This window comes from Dendropsophus ebraccatus, chromosome 13 (genome assembly GCF_027789765.1).
Source record: "Dendropsophus ebraccatus isolate aDenEbr1 chromosome 13, aDenEbr1.pat, whole genome shotgun sequence".
Lineage (NCBI taxonomy): Eukaryota > Metazoa > Chordata > Amphibia > Anura > Hylidae > Dendropsophus > Dendropsophus ebraccatus.
This window is the reverse complement of record NC_091466.1, coordinates 23,827,632-23,849,674: the sequence shown is the minus strand read 5'-3', so window position 1 is coordinate 23,849,674 and position 22,043 is coordinate 23,827,632. Positions and strand designations below refer to the sequence as shown.

Sequence of the window (22,043 nt, the reverse complement as noted above, 5' to 3'; positions counted from 1 at the left end):
TTTGCAGCAACGGCCATGATTTCTACGGTACTTACGTAGAGCTGCACCTGAGCCAGTTTCACTTTACACCATGTTTGATAAATCTCCCCGATACTGTATATCACATTAATGTAATGTACCACCAAATGTTGCCTTAAAAACACTCTTCCCTCCTATAAAAGGCCTCATACAGTCATTTCCATAAAGAAAAGAAATTAAAAGCTATTGCGGCCACCGTGCACAGTATGACTGCGTCATAAACAGGCTCAGACATTAAGGAGTTAATTGAACTGGAATATTTCCGCTATAAACCTGTCTGAACAGTCCTTAGCAGCCCTAATGATATTCATATTTGTAACGGGTAATAATAAAATTGCGCCTTAAGTGTTAATATTTTATTATTACGGCAGGCGCCGAGCCTGTACCTTACTGTGTGTTTTCTAATTAGACCAATTTGGATAATTGGCGGTCATATACAATACAGACTCAATCCAGTGCGTCTATGACTAAGGGCCCGGAGGGGCGGGAAACGCGACTGAGACCGAGATCTGAAGACTTTTCCACCTTTTGTACTTTCTTATGGGGACTGATAAAACTTTCGGTTTTTAGCTGTGAAGAGGGATTTATATATTTATGACGATATAACAGGATTGATCTCTGTACTGAAGTTTTATAAGGAAAGATTACAGAATTATTTAAGGTGTTTTTCATGTTCTCTTTTCAGTTAAAGTGAATCTTCACCTTTTATCATCATGTCGTTTTTAGGTCCAACATTCTATGCCAATGCATTCATTACTATATATTTATAGCGCCATTTCGTATGGCAGTCTTAAAGGGGTACTCCGGAGGATTTTAAAAAATTTTAAATCAGCTGGTGTCAGAAAGTTATACAAATTTGTAAATTACTTCTATTTAAAAAAAGATTAAAAAATTCAAGCCTTCCAGTACTTACCAGCTGCTGTATGTCTTGCAGAAAGTGGTGTTTTCTTTTCAGTCTGACACAGTGCTCTCTGCTGCCACCTCTGTCCGTGACAGGAACTGTTCAGATCAGTAGGAAATACCAATAGAAAACCTTGTTTTTTTGTAACAGGTACACTTTAAACACCCTGGAAATTTACATTTTTACATTTAAATTTTTTCCTTCTTCCTAAGAGCCATAATTCTCATAACAAGGATTGCTTATACAGATCAATGCTGTATATAAGAGCCATAACTCTCATAACTAGGATTGCTTATACAGATCAATGCTGTACATATGTATGAATCCCAGCATACAACCAGCAGTAGGCCTGACAAAGGTGCTGGACTATCATAGCAACTCTTTGATACAATGACAGGGAGATGATCCATCCCCCCAATACCACCAACATTTATTAGGGCTTTTTAAATTCCACTGTCAGATTTAACAGCATCATCTAAAGGGTTAAATAGATGGCATGGCAACCACTCCATGCTGGCTATCAGCAGATTGTGTTGCAGCACGTCAGCTCTGCTCTCTGTGTCAGTGAAAGAGTCGGGCTTCATTGACTAACAAAATGAGCCTAACTCATCACGTGACACAGCGCTTAGCGCAGTCTCCCAGCTTATTCTCACAATCAGTACAGGTCTGAACACCTGGACCGATCAAAACTTTTGACATGTCTCCCTGTCTGGAGAACCGGAGAGGTTTTCTATGGGGATTTGCTACTGCTCTGGACAGTTCCTGACATGGACAGAGGTGGCAGCAGAGAGCACTGTGTCAGACTGGAGAGAATACACCACTTCCTGCAGGACATACAGCAGTTGTTAAGTACTGGAAGACAAGATTTTTTAATAGAAGTAAATTACAAATCTCTGGCACTTTCTGGCACCATTAGATTTGAAAGAAAAACATTTTTGGCGAACAACCCCTTTAAATTTATTTATTCTTTACAGATCATCACGATTATGGCACAGTATCCTGATCTAACAGTACAACATGTGATTGGAGTAGCCTGATTTTCTGATAACATAACTCAGAAACTGTGATGTTTAAGGGTTTTCTGTGTTTCCAACATATGGGTGTAGTAGACACTGTGACTGTTCCACATTCATTTCAATGGGCAGACTTGTAGTATCAAGTCCATCATAGTTTTCTCTGTCATGTGCTACAACAAAAACCGCTGCCCCTTTGATATTTCTGATCAGCCGGGATTCTCACTCATGTCCCACACATAATCCCACATTATGCTATTCTCCATTTCCAAGCACCACACTATTTGCTTTTACAGTTTGGCCACTAGATGGCGGTATAGGACTGTGAACTCTAGGAACCAAACAAATCACATTCTATTACTGTGAAAAAGTTAGATATCTCTGTGAGTTGGATCAAGTTTTCCATCACAGCACAAAAAGGCTGAAGAGTCTTCTAATAGTTGTCTAGTTATTATATGTCTTCTAAACCCTGACGTCCATCATATTACAATGTGAAATATCTGCCATATATCAGCATCACAGCAGAACAAGATCCCCCATGTTTTCAGATTCACACTGAGGTTTTGTCTGGGAACAGGATGTATACTTATCGGACGTATATAGTCAGCATTATATTCTGTAGGAAACAGTAAAACTAGGTCAACTAGAGAGAATGTTCTGGAGTAGCACCTGAGTGTAATAGAGTTGGAGGTCTGTCACTGGGGATATGACTATACCTAACACTCTGATGCCTGTCAGAAAGCACTATAGGCTCTGCACTGGAGAAAGCTGCTGCCAAAGGAGAGAGTAGTGACATCCTGGACAAGAAGGGACAGTGGGTGCACAAGATACCATAAAGTATATGCAGCATTTGTAAGTACTTTGGAATATTACACTAAGGGGCGCATTACACGTCCCAATGCACGTGTAACCGAGTGATGATCTGCTAGATCCATTACAAGGCTCGATTATTGTGCGGCATCGGTTGCACTGACATTGTTAATGAAAATAACAGAAAATAATCTATATAAATAAAATAATATATAATAAATGTATACTTACCTCTCCACGCTCTCCGATGTCCTGTTGCCTTTTCTCCGCTGATCGTAGCTGCTGCTAAAGCTTCTGAGCCCATCTCTGCAGTGACAGGCCGTTCAGCCAATCACTAGTCCAGATGGGACAGCGACACAGTCAGTGATTGGCTGAGCGACCTGTCACTTTAGAGATGGTTTTATAAGCTTCTGCTGCGGCTGTGGTGAGCAGGGAACGTGGTGAAAAAGGCTGCAGGACACCAGGGGAGCCTGGACAGGTAAGTATAATGTTTCTATTATCTGTTAACTGTTATCAGCCCTCAGCTGCACATCACTATTATACGTAGTGAGGCAGCCGAGGATTTAAAAAAATGTCGAGAGACAACAATCAGCCAATAATCAGTTCCTGGGCTCATCACTGTCCTTATAACATGATGCGATATAAGCAGATAATCCTTTTTGTGTAGCGTCTGTGCACCTGCGCAGATGATAAATACTCCCCTCCCCATATTATTGGGCGCTGATATTGCTAGCACTATTATATGGGTCATGTATAGAAGTTTTATAATACCATACTTATGGGTTATATGAGGCACGCTTTATAATACCACTGTATGGCACTATTCTGGGTCTGTTTGCCAATGCTCCTTGTATAGTATATGGCTCTATATGATGGAAATAAACAATGTGTGTAATGTACAGTATATTTAATTCAGGATACGGAAGGGTATAAAGAAGGGGTTAAACACAGTTATTTCCTGTTGTTGAGCAGTAAAAAATGCTGAAACAGGAATTTTTTTATGATTTTTGGAATCAATAGATAATGTATTATGTAACAGGGCCAATGGAGGATAATAAAGGGGTTTATCCCACCGAGGGTCACCTAGCTGATCAGACACATTCTTCCCATGGTCGGTGGGAGTCTGAGCCATTAATCCCCAGCCAATCAGCTGGTTATTTCTTATACTTCGTATAATTTTTATTCTTGGAATGTGATGTGGCAACAGAAGAATAATACAAACAGTGATGTCACTTGCGGTTACAATGCAAACATGATGTCACAGTGCAGAAATATTTTGGTGAGATTAAAGCACATGGATAATACATAAAGTAAGACTGCAGAGTGATACACAAAGTGGGGGTAAACATAAGGCTTTTAAATTTGGGCCACTTTAGTTGTTGGGCCCCTTAGCAGCTGCTACGCCTGCTACCCCATAGCTAGGCCCATGGATCAGTTTATAATAGAATCCATGAAACTGACAGAGCTGTGTATGTGAAGCCAATTTTATTTGCACCTTAAGCCTTCCGAGAAACAAGCGGTGATATAGTATGGTCCAAGAAGGCTGTAAGAAGCAGGGGCGTAACTGGAAATGGCTGGGCCCTATAGCAAGCTTTTGACAAAACCCCCTCCTGACTAACCACTAAGCCATGAAGTGTAGTCAGGAGATATCTGCAGAACCCAGGAGGCTTGCTTGGCCACCTGCTGCTGCAAATGATGACAGCTCAAGGGGCCCAGTGTATCGCAGGAGCAGGCCACTGGGTCCCCTGATGCGGTGGGCCCTGTAGCAGCCGCAATGGCTGCTACAGTGGTAATTACGCCTCTGGTAAGAAGGCAGATGTGTTTCTGGCTGTGGCTTGGTCTACATGTGATTTCATATTTTTAAATTGTTACTTTAATACTTCTATGTTGTGATCGTATCTAGGGGGAGAGAGGGTTACTGATGCACTGAGTCTGCAAGATGCTATATGCAGAAAGGAAATAAGAGCAGCAGCAAAGCAAGGAAAGGTTTATGTTAAGCACCACTGCTCCTGAGATGAGATGGAAGCCTTGATTTACCTTGCATGGGCAGTGTAAATCCTTTGTACAATAAAAGATGCAGATACACAGTCTTTATCTTTCTCCTCTAACCAGCACAGTGCACATGTTAAGCCCCACCCCCACCCAGGGCAGGAATAGAGCTATAGTATGTCACAAGGATGTAGCTATAAGGGGAATAGAGGAAGCAGCTGCATTGGATCCTGGGGTCCTATTACTCATGCCTTTAATATAACATATTTATCAGATAGGGGAGAATGTGGCCTTTTGACCCTTGTCTGGCAAGTAAAATAGCCGGCAACAACTGAAGAAAAAGAACTATGCAAATTACAGTCAATTGGCCTTTCCAGGCTCCTGTGGCCACTTCTACTAGATTACCTATATGTATGTGTATTCACCCCCAAAATAGTAACCCCACAAACATAATCAGACCACAACTATAATAGATAAAATTACAATTTTCTCTGCAGTTTGCATACATTCACTAAGGTTTCTCTGACGGCCTATACAAGAAGATATCACCATAGATCTCATAATCCACGGACGTCCAGCTGATGAGAGTTCCATTACACTGAGAACAATTGGTAAAGTAGAGAGACTGCATTTCAGTGGGGTGGAGAGCGCGATCCCACATGTGAACGTTCCCAATTTCACCAATATAAGAGGGCCCTCCTACAGAAGAGCCTAAACCCGTAACAGAAGCGAGTTTATGACCCAGGACCGCCGTAACCTGTGGGCCAATGATAAAACCTGGTTTTAAGACCCTCCTTGGAAAAAGTTTGCCATTGACAACGAAATGGATGAGCCCTGTGCTGGATTCCCAGGACACACAGATCAGCCTCCACTCCATGCTCTCTTTGTTGGTCCTATATAAAACTTGATCTTTATCTATTCTAATGTAGTACACATTCTCAATTTGGAAGACATGGAACCGTGGTATGGAATATTTATCGTCCAGCTTGAAGAGGGAATCTCTTGCCACGTAGTCCGTGTAGGACTGCAGACAGACGGTGATATTGCTCAATAGTCCTGTGACTTCTGAGGGCTTCAGCACCACTCTTGCTGAATTACTGCTTTTAGAAAACACGAAAGACGCTCCTTGTAAATCTAAGGGAAGAAGAAACAACAATGACTGCAGGAACATCCGGACAAGATCTCTGTCATCTTACTAGGTAAAATATGTATATGGACTCTTGTGGCATGCACACGTCCGTTATATATGCTTTGAAAGCTGACTGTATACCACGGACTGAACTCTAAACCTCTTATGGAACTCTCAGCATCATAATATAATATGATGCCGGGAGCTCTGAAAGTTCTTTGGTGCTGAATAGACGCGGCTATGTCAATACAAAAGCACAGAACTGTAAAGGGGTTGTCCAGCAAAAATCTTTTTCTTTCAAATCAACTGATATTAGAAAGTTATATAGATTTGTAATTTTCTTCTATTAAAAAATCTTAAGTCTTCCCATACTTATTAGCTACTGTATGTCTTGCAGGAAATGTTTTATTTTCAGTCTGACACAGTGCTCTCTGCTGACATCTCTGACCGAGACAGGAACTCTGTCTCGGTTTTCTATGAATCCCCATAAAAAACCTCTCCTACTCTGGACAGTCCCTGTCTCGGCCAGAGATGTAAGCAGAGAGCACTGCGTCAGACTGAAAATAAAACATTTCCTGCAGGACATACAGCAGCTGCTAAGTATGGGAAGACCTAAGATTTTTTAATAGAAGTAAATTACAAACTTATATAAGTTTTCTACACCAGTTGATTTGAAAGAAAAATAATTTTGCTGGACAACCCCTTTAACTGTTCCAGAGCTCCTGGCATCATAATAATAAATATAATAGTATGTAGGTATATAGACAGCTTGTGGAGCGTATATCACAGACGTGTGCATCCCGCCTGATAGGTCACATTCTCATGAATTACAATCTGACATTGATTCATTGTTTGTTATTCCCTATTGATCTTGTAACTGTTTCCTGTATTCCTTGTGGTGCACCCTTTTCCTATTCTTTCCACTTTTGGCAAATATTTAATTATTTTAAATTGTTTCAGTATTGTAAATGAGCATGGAAGGAGATGGTTGTTATTAAAGGGGTAGTGCGGCGCTAAACAATTATTCACTAAATAACACACATTACAAAGTTATACAACTTTGTAATGTATGTTATGTTAGTGAATGGCCCCTTCCCCGTGTCCCCCCCCCCACCCACGCTAGACCCAGAAGTGTAGTGCTCTATACTCACCTGATCCGTGCCGACCCCCGTCCGCCATCTTGGTGATGGTGATACAGGAGGCATTATTAATATATAGGGGTACAGGTAGCATTATTACTATTTGGGAGTACAGGAGGCATTATTACTATACGGGGGTACAGAAGGCATTATTACTATATGGTGGTACAGGAAGCATTATTACTAGATAGGGGCACAGGAGGCATTATTACTATATGGTGGTACAGGAGGCATTATTACTATACGGGGGTACAGGAGGCATTATTACTATATGGGGGTACAGAAAGCATTATTACTATATGGGAGTACAGGAGGCATTATTACTATATGGTGGATACAGGAGGCATTATTATTATATGGGGCACAGCAGGAGGCACTATTACTATATGGGAGTACAGGAGGCATTATTACTATATGGTGGATACAGGAGGCATTATTACTATATGGGGGTAAAGGAGGCATTATTACTATATGGGAGTACAGAAGGCATTATTACTATATGGTGGATACAGGAGGCATTATTACTATATGGGGGTACAGGAGGCATTATTACTATATGGGAGTACAGGAGGCATTATTACTATTTGGTGGATACAGGAGGCATTATTACTATATGGTGGATACAGGAGGCATTATAACTATACGGGGGTACAGGAGGCATTATTACTATATGGGGGTAAAGGAGGCATTATTACTATATGGTGGATACAGGAGGCATTATTACTATATGGGGGTACAGGAGGCATTAATACTATAAGGGGACACAGGAGGCATTATTACTATATGGTGGTACAGGAGGCATTATTACTATATGGGGGTACAGGAAGCATTATTACTATATGGGAGTACAGGAGGCATTAATACTATATGGTGGATACAGGAGGCATTATTATTATATGGGGCACAGCAGGAGGCATTATTACTTTATGGGAGTACAGAAGGCATTATTACTATATGGTGGATACAGGAGGCATTATTACTATATGGGAGTACAGGAGGCATTATTACTATTTGGTGGATACAGGAGGCATTATTACTATATGGGGGTACAGAAAGCATCATTACTATATGGGAGTACAGGAGGCATTATTACTATATGGTGGATACAGGAGGCATTATTACTATATGGGGGCACAGGAGGCATTATTACTATATGGTGATACAGGAGGCATTATTAATATATAGGGGTACAGGTAGCATTATTACTATTTGGGAGTACAGGAGGCATTATTACTATACGGGGCAACAGAAGGCATTATTACTATATGGTGGTACAGGAAGCATTATTACTAGATAGGGGCACAGGAGGCATTATTACTATATGGTGGTACAGGAGGCATTATTACTATACGGGGGTACAGGAGGCATTATTACTATATGGGGGTACAGAAAGCATTATTACTATATGGGAGTACAGGAGGCATTATTACTATATGGTGGATACAGGAGGCATTATTATTATATGGGGCACAGCAGGAGGCACTATTACTATATGGGAGTACAGGAGGCATTATTACTATATGGTGGATACAGGAGGCATTATTACTATATGGGGGTACAGGAGGCATTATTACTATATGGGGGTACAGGAGGCATTATTACTATATGGTGAATACAGGAGGCATTATTATTATATGGGGCACAGCAGGAGGCACTATTACTATATGGGAGTACAGAAGGCATTATTACTATATGGTGGATACAGGAGGCATTATTACTATATGGGGGTACAGGAGGCATTATTACTATATGGGGTAAAGGAGGCATTATTACTATATGGTGCACAGAAGGCATTATTACTATATGGTGAGCACGGGAAGCATTATTACTATATGGGCGTACAGGAAGCACTATTATTATATGGTGGATACAGGAGGCATTATTACTATATGGGGTACAGGAGGCATTATTACTATATGGGGGTACAGGAAGCATTATTACTATATGGGGGCACAGGAGGCATTATTACTATATGGTGGTACAGGAGGCATTATTAATATATAGGGGTACAGGTAGCATTATTACTATATGGGAGTACAGGAGGCATTATTACTATATGGTGGATACAGGAGGCATTATTATTATATGGGGCACAGCAGGAGGCACTATTACTATATGGGAGTACAGGAGGCATTATTACTATATGGTGGATACAGGAGGCATTATAACTATACGGGGGTACAGGAGGCATTATTACTATATGGGGGTAAAGGAGGCATTATTACTATATGGTGGATACAGGAGGCATTATTACTATATGGGGGTACAGGAGGCATTAATACTATAAGGGGACACAGGAGGCATTATTACTATATGGTGGTACAGGAGGCATTATTACTATATGGGGGTACAGAAAGCATCATTACTATATGGGAGTACAGGAGGCATTATTACTATATGGTGGATACAGGAGGCATTATTACTATATGGGGGCACAGGAGGCATTATTACTATATGGTGATACAGGAGGCATTATTAATATATAGGGGTACAGGTAGCATTATTACTATTTGGGAGTACAGGAGGCATTATTACTATATGGTGAATACAGGAGGCATTATTATTATATGGGGCACAGCAGGAGGCACTATTACTATATGGGAGTACAGAAGGCATTATTACTATATGGTGGATACAGGAGGCATTATTACTATATGGGGGTACAGGAGGCATTATTACTATATGGGGGTAAAGGAGGCATTATTACTATATGGTGGATACAGGAGGCATTATTACTATATGGGGGTACAGGGGGCATTAATACTATATGGAGACACAGGAGGCATTATTACTATATGGTGCTACAGGAGGCATTATTACTATATGGGGGTACAGGAAGCATTATTACTATATGGGAGTACAGGAGGCATTAATACTATATGGTGGATACAGGAGGCATTATTATTATATGGGGCACAGCAGGAGGCATTATTACTTTATGGGAGTACAGAAGGCATTATTACTATATGGTGGATACAGGAGGCATTATTACTATATGGGGGTACAGGAGGCATTATTACTATATGGGGTAAAGGAGGCATTATTACTATATGGTGCACAGAAGGCATTATTACTATATGGTGAGCACGGGAAGCATTATTACTATATGGGCGTACAGGAAGCACTATTATTATATGGTGGATACAGGAGGCATTATTACTATATGGGGTACAGGAGGCATTATTACTATATGGGGGTACAGGAAGCATTATTACTATATGGGGGCACAGGAGGCAATATTACTATATGGTGGTACAGGAGGCATTATTAATATATAGGGGTACAGGTAGCATTATTACTATATGGGAGTACAGGAGGCATTATTACTATATGGTGGATACAGGAGGCATTATTATTATATGGGGCACAGCAGGAGGCACTATTACTATATGGGAGTACAGGAGGCATTATTACTATATGGTGGATACAGGAGGCATTATAACTATACGGGGGTACAGGAGGCATTATTACTATATGGGGGTAAAGGAGGCATTATTACTATATGGTGGATACAGGAGGCATTATTACTATATGGGGGTACAGGAGGCATTAATACTATAAGGGGACACAGGAGGCATTATTACTATATGGTGGTACAGGAGGCATTATTACTATATGGGGGTACAGGAAGCATTATTACTATATGGGAGTACAGGAGGCATTAATACTATATGGTGGATACAGGAGGCATTATTATTATATGGGGCACAGCAGGAGGCATTATTACTTTATGGGAGTACAGAAGGCATTATTACTATATGGTGGATACAGGAGGCATTATTACTATATGGGAGTACAGGAGGCATTATTACTATTTGGTGGATACAGGAGGCATTATTACTATATGGGGGTACAGAAAGCATCATTACTATATGGGAGTACAGGAGGCATTATTACTATATGGTGGATACAGGAGGCATTATTACTATATGGGGGCACAGGAGGCATTATTACTATATGGTGATACAGGAGGCATTATTAATATATAGGGGTACAGGTAGCATTATTACTATTTGGGAGTACAGGAGGCATTATTACTATATGGTGAATACAGGAGGCATTATTATTATATGGGGCACAGCAGGAGGCACTATTACTATATGGGAGTACAGAAGGCATTATTACTATATGGTGGATACAGGAGGCATTATTACTATATGGGGGTACAGGAGGCATTATTACTATATGGGGGTAAAGGAGGCATTATTACTATATGGTGGATACAGGAGGCATTATTACTATATGGGGGTACAGGGGGCATTAATACTATATGGAGACACAGGAGGCATTATTACTATATGGTGCTACAGGAGGCATTATTACTATATGGGGGTACAGGAAGCATTATTACTATATGGGAGTACAGGAGGCATTATTACTATATGGTGGATACAGAAGGCATTATTATTATATGGGGCACAGCAGGAGGCATTATTACTATATGGGAGTACAGAAGGCATTATTACTATATGGTGGATACAGGAGGCATTATTACTATATGGGAGTACAGGAGGCATTATTACTATATGGGGATACAGGAGGCATTATTACTATATGGGGGTACAGAAAGCATTATTACTATATGGTGGATACAGGAGGCATTATTACTATATGGGGTACAGGAAGCATTATTACTATATGGGAGTACAGGAGGCATTATTACTATATGGTGGATACAGGAGGCATTATTATTATATGGGGCACAGCAGGAGGCATTATTACTATATAGGAGTACAGAAGGCATTATTACTATATGGTGGATACAGGAGGCATTATTACTTTATGGGAGTACAGGAGGCATTATTACTATATGGTGGATACAGGAGGCATTATTACTATATGGGGGTACAGAAAGCATTATTACTATATGGGAGTACAGGAGGCATTATTACTATATGGTGGATACAGGAGGCATTATTATTATATGGGGCACAGCAGGAGGCACTATTACTATATGGGAGTACAGGAGGCATTATTACTATATGGTGGATACAGGAGGCATTATTACTATATGGGGGTACAGGAGGCATTATTACTATATGGGGGTACAGGAGGCATTATTACTATATTGTGGATACAGGAGGCATTATTACTATATGGGGTACAGGAGGCATTAATACTATATGGGGACACAGGAGGCATTATTACTATATGGGGGTACAGGAGGCATTATTACTATATGGGGGTACAGGAAGCATTACTATATGGTGGATACAGGAGGCATTATTATTATATGGGGCACAGCAGGAGGCATCATTACTATATGGGAGTACAGAAGGCATTATTACTATATGGTGGATACAGGAGGCATTATTACTATATGGGGGTGCAGGAGGCATTATTACTATATGGGGGTACAGGAGGCATTATTACTATACGGGGGTACAGAAGGCATTATTACTATATGGTGGTACAGGAAGCATTATTACTAGATAGGGGCACAGGAGGCATTATTAATATATGGTGGTACAGGAGGCATTATTACTATACGGGGGTACAGGAGGCATTATTACTATATGGGGGTACAGAAAGCATTATTACTATATGGGAGTACAGGAGGCATTATTACTATATGGTGGTACAGGAAGCATTATTACTATATGGGGTACAGGAGGCATTATTACTATACGGGGGTACAGGAGGCATTATTACTATATGGGGGTACAGAAAGCATTATTACTATATGGGGGTACAGAAGGCATTATTACTATATGGTGGTACAGGAAGCATTATTACTATATGGGGTACAGGAGGCATTATTACTATATGGGGATACAGGAGGCATTATTACTATATGGTGGTACAGGAAGCATTATTACTAGATAGGGGCACAGGAGGCATTATTACTATATGGTGGTACAGGAGGTATTATTATTATTATCATTATTACTATATGGGGATACAGGGACCCAAGGTTATAAAATTACATAAATACCAAGGGGGATGTATCCTGCAGTCTTTTAGCTGTATTATCCTCTGTTTCCTATAGCAACCAATCACAGCTCAGCTTTCATTTTACCAGAACTCAGGACCCAAAGAATCTGTGAGGAATGAAAGGTGGTATCTGATTGGTTGCTAGGGGCAACTGGGCCGGTTTCACTTTACACCATGTTTTATACATCTCCACCTTAGTTTTTTTTACTCTTTCTTCCTAAGTTTAGCATTTTTGCATTTTTTGAGATAAAGAGAGAAGAGAGAGAAGAGAGAGAGAGAGAGAGAGAGAGAGAGAGAGAGAGAGAAATAACTTACTCTCTTTGGCTGGGCATCCAGTGATGAGCACACACAGCAGGGCCAGGATCTTCATTCTATACAGAGACAGGACACCAGTCTGATTGATGGCTACACATTCCTCATACTCTATATAAACCACACTCAATAGGCCACCAGGGACAGGGGCGGATTAACTTTACCATAGGCCCCAGGCTGTTCGCCACGCCTAGGCCCCCCACCCCACTGTAACTATGGCAGCACTAGCGCAGTGCTCATAGTACAGGATAGATAATGTCATAATGCCCTGGTTTGTGCAAAATTGAGGTTAAAAAGCAGCTATTGTTTACAAATCATGGCAGAAGTGCTGTAGCCAGGGACAATGCACCACTGAAAGTATACGTCTGTTTGGGTGGCCATGGGCCCCGAAAGGACCTGTTATAATCCGCTACTGACCAGGGAAATTGCAAGAAGAGCTAAATAACTGAGGGAACCCTATTTTGTTACTCAGCGCTCCACTTTCTGTAACCAAGTACAGAATGACTGATAACAGGGGGCAATAGACTGTAACTGACATCATGGCAGCTCCAACAAGTGGTTGTCACTCTACTTTCCTAAATATCTAAAAAGGGATGGGATTTATCCAACTGAGCTACCCTAACCCTGGCCCTATATACTACCTAACTCTTATGCATGCTCATATGTGAAGTCTATGACAGTATAAAAACTTTTACTTACTTGGATTCAGGTCCAGTATATCTAGTGTGTAAAAGCCGTGTAATGACCGAGTGCACTCCTACGTTACTTTATATACTTCTGAAATACCCGACCTCAATAACTCACCCCACCCCATTCCAGCTGTTTCCTCCATATTCCCATATATATCCATTTGTTAACATTTCCTGGCAAACAGACTGAGCGGACATCCACCATAATAAATCTTGTAAGGAGGATGAACATGGATGTTAATGAACTGTTCCAGAGCCCCATTTGGCCTGGAGCTGCCCTCCTTACAATGTGGAGAGACCTATTCATTCCCAGTATGGATATAATTGTAATGAGATTATATCCAGTCACTGACAGCAAACAGAGATGTTTATACTAAAATATTAATACACAGATAAAATTGCAGATATTTCATCAAGCATTTATTTGATATAATATATAGAAAATTATATCTTTAGGTGGACAAAGCTGCTGAAGTCCCTTTGGTTCCTATCAGCCTTGCTTGATTTTGTTTGGGAGAGAAGCAGACAGTCTATAGACTGTTATGTAAGAACTGTGTATGTTCTGTCTAGACCTCCCCCATGTGAGGCTGACACATGACACAAGGGTATAGTGCTGTAACAGGTAGAGGTGGATGCAATGGTACTATACTTGGAGGTAAAGAGAAACAGGAGGTAAAGTGCAGCCAGTCAAGTGTGATGCAGAATTATTATAGGTTATTATAGGTTGTAGCCTTGTTTGAAGAGATGGGTTTTCAGGTTACTTTTGAAGGACTTGATGGTGGGTGAGAGCCGGATGTGTCGGGGTAGTGAGTTCCAGAGAGCATGTACCAGCAGTTTTGTGGAGTCAGGGGTGAGAAAAGATCGGATTCTGGAAATGTTTTTGAGGTGAAGGCGGCAGGAGGTGGTCAGGGCCTGAATTTGGGGTTTAAAAGACAGGGCAGAGTCAAAGGTGACCCCGAGGCAGTGGACTTGGGGGACAGGGGACAGAGTGCAGCCATTGATAGTGATTGACAGATTAGATGGCAGGGTGGAGCGAGATGGGGGAAAGATGATAAGTTCTGTTTTGTCCATGTTGAGTTTTAGAAAGCGGGAAGAGAAGAAGGAAGATATGGCCGATAGACACTCTGGAATCCTGGATAGCAAAGAGGTGACATCCGGACCAGAGAGGTAGATCTGAGTGTCATCGGCGTAGAGGTGGTACCTAAAGCCATGGGATTCTATGATATGTCCCAGGCCAGAAGTATAGATGGAGAAGAGAAGAGGCCCAAGTACAGAGCCTTGGGGAACACCAACAGTAAGGGGACGAGGAGAGGAGGTGGTGTGAGAAGGGGAGACACTAAAAGTGCGGTTGGAGAGGTAAGAGGAGATCCAGGAGAGGGCTGAGCAAGTGACGCCAAGGGATGAGAGAATTTGTAAGAGGAGAGAATGGTCGACTGTGTCGAAGGCAGAAGATAGGTCAAGCAGAAGGAGCACAGAGAGAGTATTGGCGTGAGGTTTTGGCAGTCAGCAGGTCATTAGCCACTTTGGTGAGGGCAGTTTCTGTGGAGTGGTGGGGGCGGAAGCCAGATTGCAGGGAGTCAAAAAGCGAGTTGGATGAAAAGTGGGAGGATAGTTCATGGTAGACATGCTGTTCCAGGAGTTTTGAGGCAAAGAGGATAAGTGAGATGGAGCGGTGGCTGGATAAGGAGGTAGGGTCAAGGGATGGCTTTTTAAGGATTGGTGTTATGGTTGCAAGTTTGTAAGGAGATGGTAAGATTCCAGAAGTAAGTGATAGATTAAAGAGATATGTTAGTGCCGGGACAAGTGCTGAGGAGAGGTTGGGGACAAGGTGGGATGGGATTGGGTCAAGTGCGCAGGTGGTGAGATGTGATGTGGAGAGTAGTTTGGAGAGGTGTTCTTCTGTGATGGTGGAGATGTGAGTTAGTGGGGATGAGCACTGGAAAGGCATGAGGGGGGGCTAAGGGGACTGTAAGGTGAATCTTACCCTGATGTCATCTATTTTCTGCTTGAAGAAAGTGGCAAAGTCCTCAGCAGAGATGAGAGAAGTGGGGGGTGGCAGTAGCCTAGGGTTGTGAGATAAGGAATATATGAGGGAAAAAAAGTAGTCCTGTTTAGCAGAGGTGAGGGCAGATTTGAAGTCAATCTGTATGTCTGGAAGTGTTCCTCGGAGTGGGTCTTCTTCCAGCGCCGCTCAGCAGCTCTGGACACTCGCCTTAGTTGTTTGGTTAGGTCAGTGTGCCAGGGCTGTCTGTTGATGCGTCGTGTTCTCTTTTTTGTCAGAGGGGAGACAGAGTCAAGGGCTGAGGTAATTGTGGAATTGTAGAAAGTTGCAGCTGTGTCAGTGTCGTTCAGAGAGTGTATGGTGGAGAGTGGCAGAAGGGAGTCAGCGAGGGTGGGCAAGGTTCTGGATGGCGGGGGCAGATGAAGAGAGGAGAGAAGAGAATGTTAGGAGGTTGTGGTCAGAGATGTGGAGAGGTGTGCTGGTGAGGTCAGATATGCAGCAGAGGCGGGAAAAGATGAGGTCCAGTGTGTGGCCCTTTTTGTGAGTGGCCATGGAGGACCACTGTGTGAGGCCGAAGGAGGAGGCTAGGGATAGGAGTTTAGAGGCGGCAGATTTTGTCGTGTTGATGGGTATATTGAAGCCGCCCATGATGATGGTGGGAATATCTGTTGAGAGGAAATGCAATAACCAAGTGTTGAATTGGTCTAGGAAGGTGGTTGCTGAGCCTAGTGGTCGGTAGATGACTGCTACTTGGAGGTTAGAGGGGGAATAGATACGGATAGAGTGTACCCATAGAAAACCTCTCCTGTTCTGAACAGTTCCTGACAAGGACAGAGGTGTCAGACTTGAGATTTCTAAATAGAAGTAAATTACTAATCTATATAACTTTCTGAAACCAGTTGATTTTAAAGAAAATGTTTTTTTTCTGGAGTACCGCTATAAAACTACTGAGAGCCCTAAACAAGGTACACATAGAGAAAAGTCAAGATACCAATGTTGCAATGCTAGGGCTGCCATGTTTCCCAGGACTCATCCATACTGCTAATAAATTTGGATGGTGCAAAGATGGCTGAAGCTTTCTACACAAGCACTTTTACGGTTGCTTCCTAAATCTAACTCTAACCAGATAGCCAATAGTGTTCTGAACATCCTAGCTAAGGGCTGTGGTTATTGGCACTCAGTACTGATATCAGCCCACGTGGAAGGGCCAGCGATCAGCCAATGAATAAGAAATCACATTTTTGTGCAGACGTTTGAATTATTGCTACTTTAAATGTGTGTGAAGGGAATAGGCTGCATGACCAAACCCTGTAATGGTTCAGCAAACAAGCTCAATGATCAGCGCTCTGATGTGGCACTAGCCAGGCCATGTAAAAGGGCTCTTAGCCTATCGTATGCAGCACCTTGCAGGGAGGCAGCACCAGGAAGCAGGGGTAAGGAAACAACTTTTTTTTGGTTCAGACATGCCAGTAAATCGAGTGTCTTTTCGAGGGGGGTAATGGTGGTATTGGTTAGGTCTGATGTGGCATTGTTATCCAGTCATAGTATGGTGGTATCGGTCAGGTCTGGTATGGTGGTGTTATCCAGTCACAGTATGGCAGTATTGGTCAGGTCTGTTATGGCGGTATTATCCAGTCACAGTATGGCAGTATTGGTCAGGTCTGGTGTGGCGGTGTTATCCAGTCACAGTATGGCGGTATTGGTCAGGTCTGGTATGGCAGTGTTATCCAGTCAGAGTATGGCGGTATTGGTCAGGTCTGGTATGGCGGTGTTATCCAGTCACAGTATGGTGGTATTGGTCAGGTCTGGTGTGGCGGTGTTATCCAGTCATAGTATGGTGGTATTGGTCAGGTCTGGTGTGGCGGTGTGATCCAGTCACAGTATGGCGGTATCGGTCAGGTCTGGTATGGTGGTGTTATCCAGTCACAGTATGGCAGTATTGGTCAGGTCTGTTATGGCGGTATTATCCAGTCACAGTATGGCAGTATCGGTCAGGTCTGGTGTGGCGGTGTTATCCAGTCACAGTATGGCGGTATTGGTCAGGTCTGGTATGGCTGTGTTATCCAGTCAGAGTATGGCGGTATTGGTCAGGTCTGGTATGGCGGTGTTATCCAGTCACAGTATGGCGGTATTGGTCAGGTCTGGTATGACAGTGTTACTCAGTCACAGTATGGTGGTATTGGTCAGGTCTGGTATGGCAGTGTTATCCAGTCAGAGTATGGCGGTATTGGTCAGGTCTGGTATGGCGGTGTTATCCAGTCACAGTATGGTGGTATTGGTCAGGTCTGGTATGACAGTGTTATCCAGTCATAGTATGGTGGTATTGGTCAGGTCTGGTGTGGCGGTGTGATCCAGTCACAGTATGGCGGTATTGGTCAGGTCTGGTGTGGGGGTGGTAAATGTGACGCCTGGAGCTATTACCTACTAATCTACCAATCCTGTGGTGAGAATTCCTTCAGACAATATGCAGTCGGCTCTTATCATTGATTCAATGTGGAAATTTTTTTATGTTTTAAGCAGTTAAAAACCATGAAAAAACAGTGCCCGCTCATCTGCCTCCTTCCCTGAGCTGCCGGTGCCATCTCATCTGCCTCCCTCCTTCCCTGTGCTGACCGGTGCCCGCTCATCTGCCTCCTTCCCTGAGCTGCCCGGTGCCATCTCATCTGCCTCCCTCCCTCCCTGTGCTGACCGGTGCCCGCTCATCTGCCTCCTTCCCTGAGCTGCCCGGTGCCATCTCATCTGCCTCCCTCCCTCCCTGTGCTGACTGGTGCCCGCTCATCTGCCTCCTTCCCTGAGCTGCCTGGTGCCATCTCATCTGCCTCCCTCCCTCCCTGTGCTGACTGGTGCCCGCTCATCTGCTTCCTTCCCTGAGCTGCCAGGTGCCCATTCATCTGCCTGCCTCCCTCCCTGTGCTGCCCATTGCCCCCTCATCTGCCTCTCTCCCTCACCGTGCTGCCCAGTGCCCTCTCTTCTGCCTCCCTCCCAGTGCTATCCAGTGCCCACTCATCTCCATCCGTCCCTTTGATGCCCGGTGCCTATTCATCTGCCTCCCCCCTCCCCGTGCCGCCGGGTGCCCCCTCATCTGCCTTCCTCCCCAAGCTGCCGATGCCTGCTCATCTACTTGCCTCCCTCCCTGTGCTGCCCAGTTCCCCCTCATCTGCCTCCCTCTCCGTGCTGCCGGGTGCCCTCTCATCTGCCTCCCTCCCTGGGCTGCTCAGTGCCCCCCTCATCTGCTTTCCTCCCTCACTGTGGTGCCCAGTGCCTCATCATCTGCCTCCCTCCCTGTGCTGCCGGGTGCCCTCTCATCTGCCTCCCTCCCTGTGCTGCCGGGTGCCCTCTCATCTGCCTCTCTCCCTCCCCGTGCTGCCGGGTGCCCTCTCATCTGCCTCCCTCCCTCCCCGTGTTGCCGGGTGCCCTCTCATCTGCTTCCCTCCCCGTATTGCCGGGTGCCTTCTCATCTGCCTCCCTCCCTGTGTTACCGGGTGCCCTCTCATCTGCCTCCCTTCCTCCCTGTACTTGCTGGTGCCAGCTTATCTGCCTTCCTCCTGTCATATGCTGCCCTGTGCCATGCAGCAAGGTGGGTGCTCCCTACCTGCCTTCCTCTATCCGTCCCTGCCGCCTCTCTCCCGCTGCAGTAATTGATCAGTGTCAATTCTACATATACTGCGCCCCCTGCTGGACCCTTTAGGTACATGCACTTGAGTCGTGACGTCACATTTTATAAAGGGTTGAAGCCTGGCTGATCTACTAAATTAAGGGAAATAGCACTAAATGTACATTTCCCATAATTAGCGTACATTAGGAATTTGTCTAACTTTGCTTATGTAATATATTGAAAAATAGATTTTGTTCTTCTTTAAGGCAGAAAGAGTTTTGAGTAGGGAAACTAGAGTCAAATGAGAGCAAAAAAGTAAGTTAGTTGTCAAAGTCGACCCAGAAATCCATAGGACCAAGTCCCGCTCCTGCCAGGTATTTACAGAGATAACCTGTGTATGAGTTTCACCCTTTACCCTGATACTTCTGTAACATTCATTGAATAGCGGCCGCACAAAACAGGCTCTGGACGCACTTTCCATTGTGTGCTATGGGTAATTGGAATGCGGGCACACCGGAATGCGCCCCCATCCCAACTCAAAAGAAATTAAGTTCATCCGGCTGGTATTGCAGTATCGGCCAGGATGAACATCACTGACACCGGCCATTCTTTGTCACAGAACGGCCAGTGTCTTACGTTATGTGAACCCGGCCTTACTCTGTACCATTTGATGTCCTAGCCACCACTATGGTAAGGGTCCAGATGGCTTTTCTACCCCTCAGTCCCCTCTGCTCTGAATGATAGCTGTAGCACCCAATCTGGAGGAGATCACTATAGCTGCTGATCACAGCTGAGAGGAGGGGATGGAGACACTGTCATACAGGGACGGGAAGAAGATAAGGAATATAAATTGCCAATTTTACTGCACAGTAAACTGTGTAAAAAGTTTCAGAATTTTATTTTTTTTTTAATTTCACCCCAGAAATAATTTCGGTTTTGCAATTTATTTGATAGTAAAGTGAAAAGTGTCATTACAAAGTTAGTCCACAAAAAGTAAGCCCCCCCCCCCCCCCCCCCCCCCGCTACTTCCTATGACTAAAATAAATGAGTTTTGGACCAAATTGGCAGGGGAGTTTCTGCATTTAGAGGGCACTATTATCAGATACCTGTTTTTGTGCAGTCATATAAGAAACATTGCAGTTTTCATGTTGGCCTCTAGATGGCAGCAGCATAGGATACAAACTGGAAACTCATCAATGTTTGTGGAGCACAATGAAAGTAATGTTATTAGCATAAGGTTAAACATTGTATGAGAAGTCCAGATAAACAGTCTTTCCAAACTGGCCCTGGACACACCAATAACATCTTACAGGGTGGTGGAATAATAATAATAATATAGGTAATCGGAATGGGATGGGAGGATAGGACATCTTACTGGGTGGAAGTATTATAATATAGGTAATCGGAAGGGATGGGAGTGATAGGGACATCTTACTGGGTGGAATAATAATAATATAGGTAATCGGAATGGGATGGGAGGATAGGACATCTTACTGGGTGGAAGTATTATAATATAGGTAATCGGCAGGGATGGGAGTGATAAGGATATCTTACTGGGTGGAAGTATTATAATAATATAGGTAATCGGAAGGGATGGGGGTGATAGGGACATCTTACTGGGTGGAAGTATAATAATATAGGTAATCAGAATGGGATGGGAGTGATAGGGACATCTTACAGGCTGGAAGTATTATAATATAGGTAGTTAGAATGGGATAGGAGTGATAGGGACATCTTACTGGGTGGAAGTATAATAATATAGGTAATCGGAATGGGATGGGAGTGATAGGGACATCTTACTGGGTGGAAGTATAATATTATAGGTAATCGGAATGGGATGGGAGTGATAGGGACATCTTACTGGGTGGAAGTATTATAATAATATAGGTAATCGGAAGGGATGGGGGTGATAGGGACATCTTACTGGGTGGAAGTATTATAATATAGGTATTCGGAAGGGATGGGGGTGATAGGGACATCTTACTGGGTGGAAGTATTATAATATAGGTAATCGGAAGGGATGGGAGTGATAGGGACATCTTACTGGGTGGAAGTATTATAATAATATAGGTAATCGGAAGGGATGGGAGTGATAGGGACATCTTACTGGGTGGAAGTATAATATTATAGGTAATCGGAATGGGATGGGAGTGATAGGGACATCTTACTGGGTGGAAGTATTATAATATAGGTAATCGGAAGGGATGGGAGTGATAGGGACATCTTACTGGGTGGAAGTATTATAATAATATAGGTAATCGGAAGGGATGGGGGTGATAGGGACATCTTACTGGGTGGAAGTATTATAATATAGGTAATCGGAAGGGATGGGAGTGATAGGGACATCTTACAGGCTGGAAGTATTATAATATAGGTAGTTAGAATGGGATGGGAGTGATAGGGACATCTTACTGGGTGGAAGTATTATAATAATATAGGTAATCGGAATGGGATGGGAGTGATAGGGACATCTTACTGGGTGGCAGTATATTATTAACTTGAGGATGGTGGA

At 43.2% G+C, this 22,043-nt stretch overlaps 1 protein-coding gene across 1 annotated transcript; it reads right to left on the bottom strand.

Annotated features, from left to right (window-relative positions):
• Positions 1–3,495: 3,495 nt before the first annotated feature.
• On the bottom strand, positions 3,496–14,030 carry LOC138770847 (C-reactive protein-like). Its single transcript, XM_069950102.1, has 3 exons — positions 13,945–14,030; positions 13,249–13,304; positions 3,496–5,865 (listed from the first exon to the last, which is right to left on the bottom strand). Exons 2-3 carry the CDS (start codon positions 13,301–13,303, stop codon positions 5,243–5,245), a joined length of 678 nt encoding a protein of 225 aa, XP_069806203.1. The 5' UTR covers position 13,304; positions 13,945–14,030; the 3' UTR covers positions 3,496–5,242.
• Between the last annotated feature and the right edge of the window lie 8,013 nt (positions 14,031–22,043).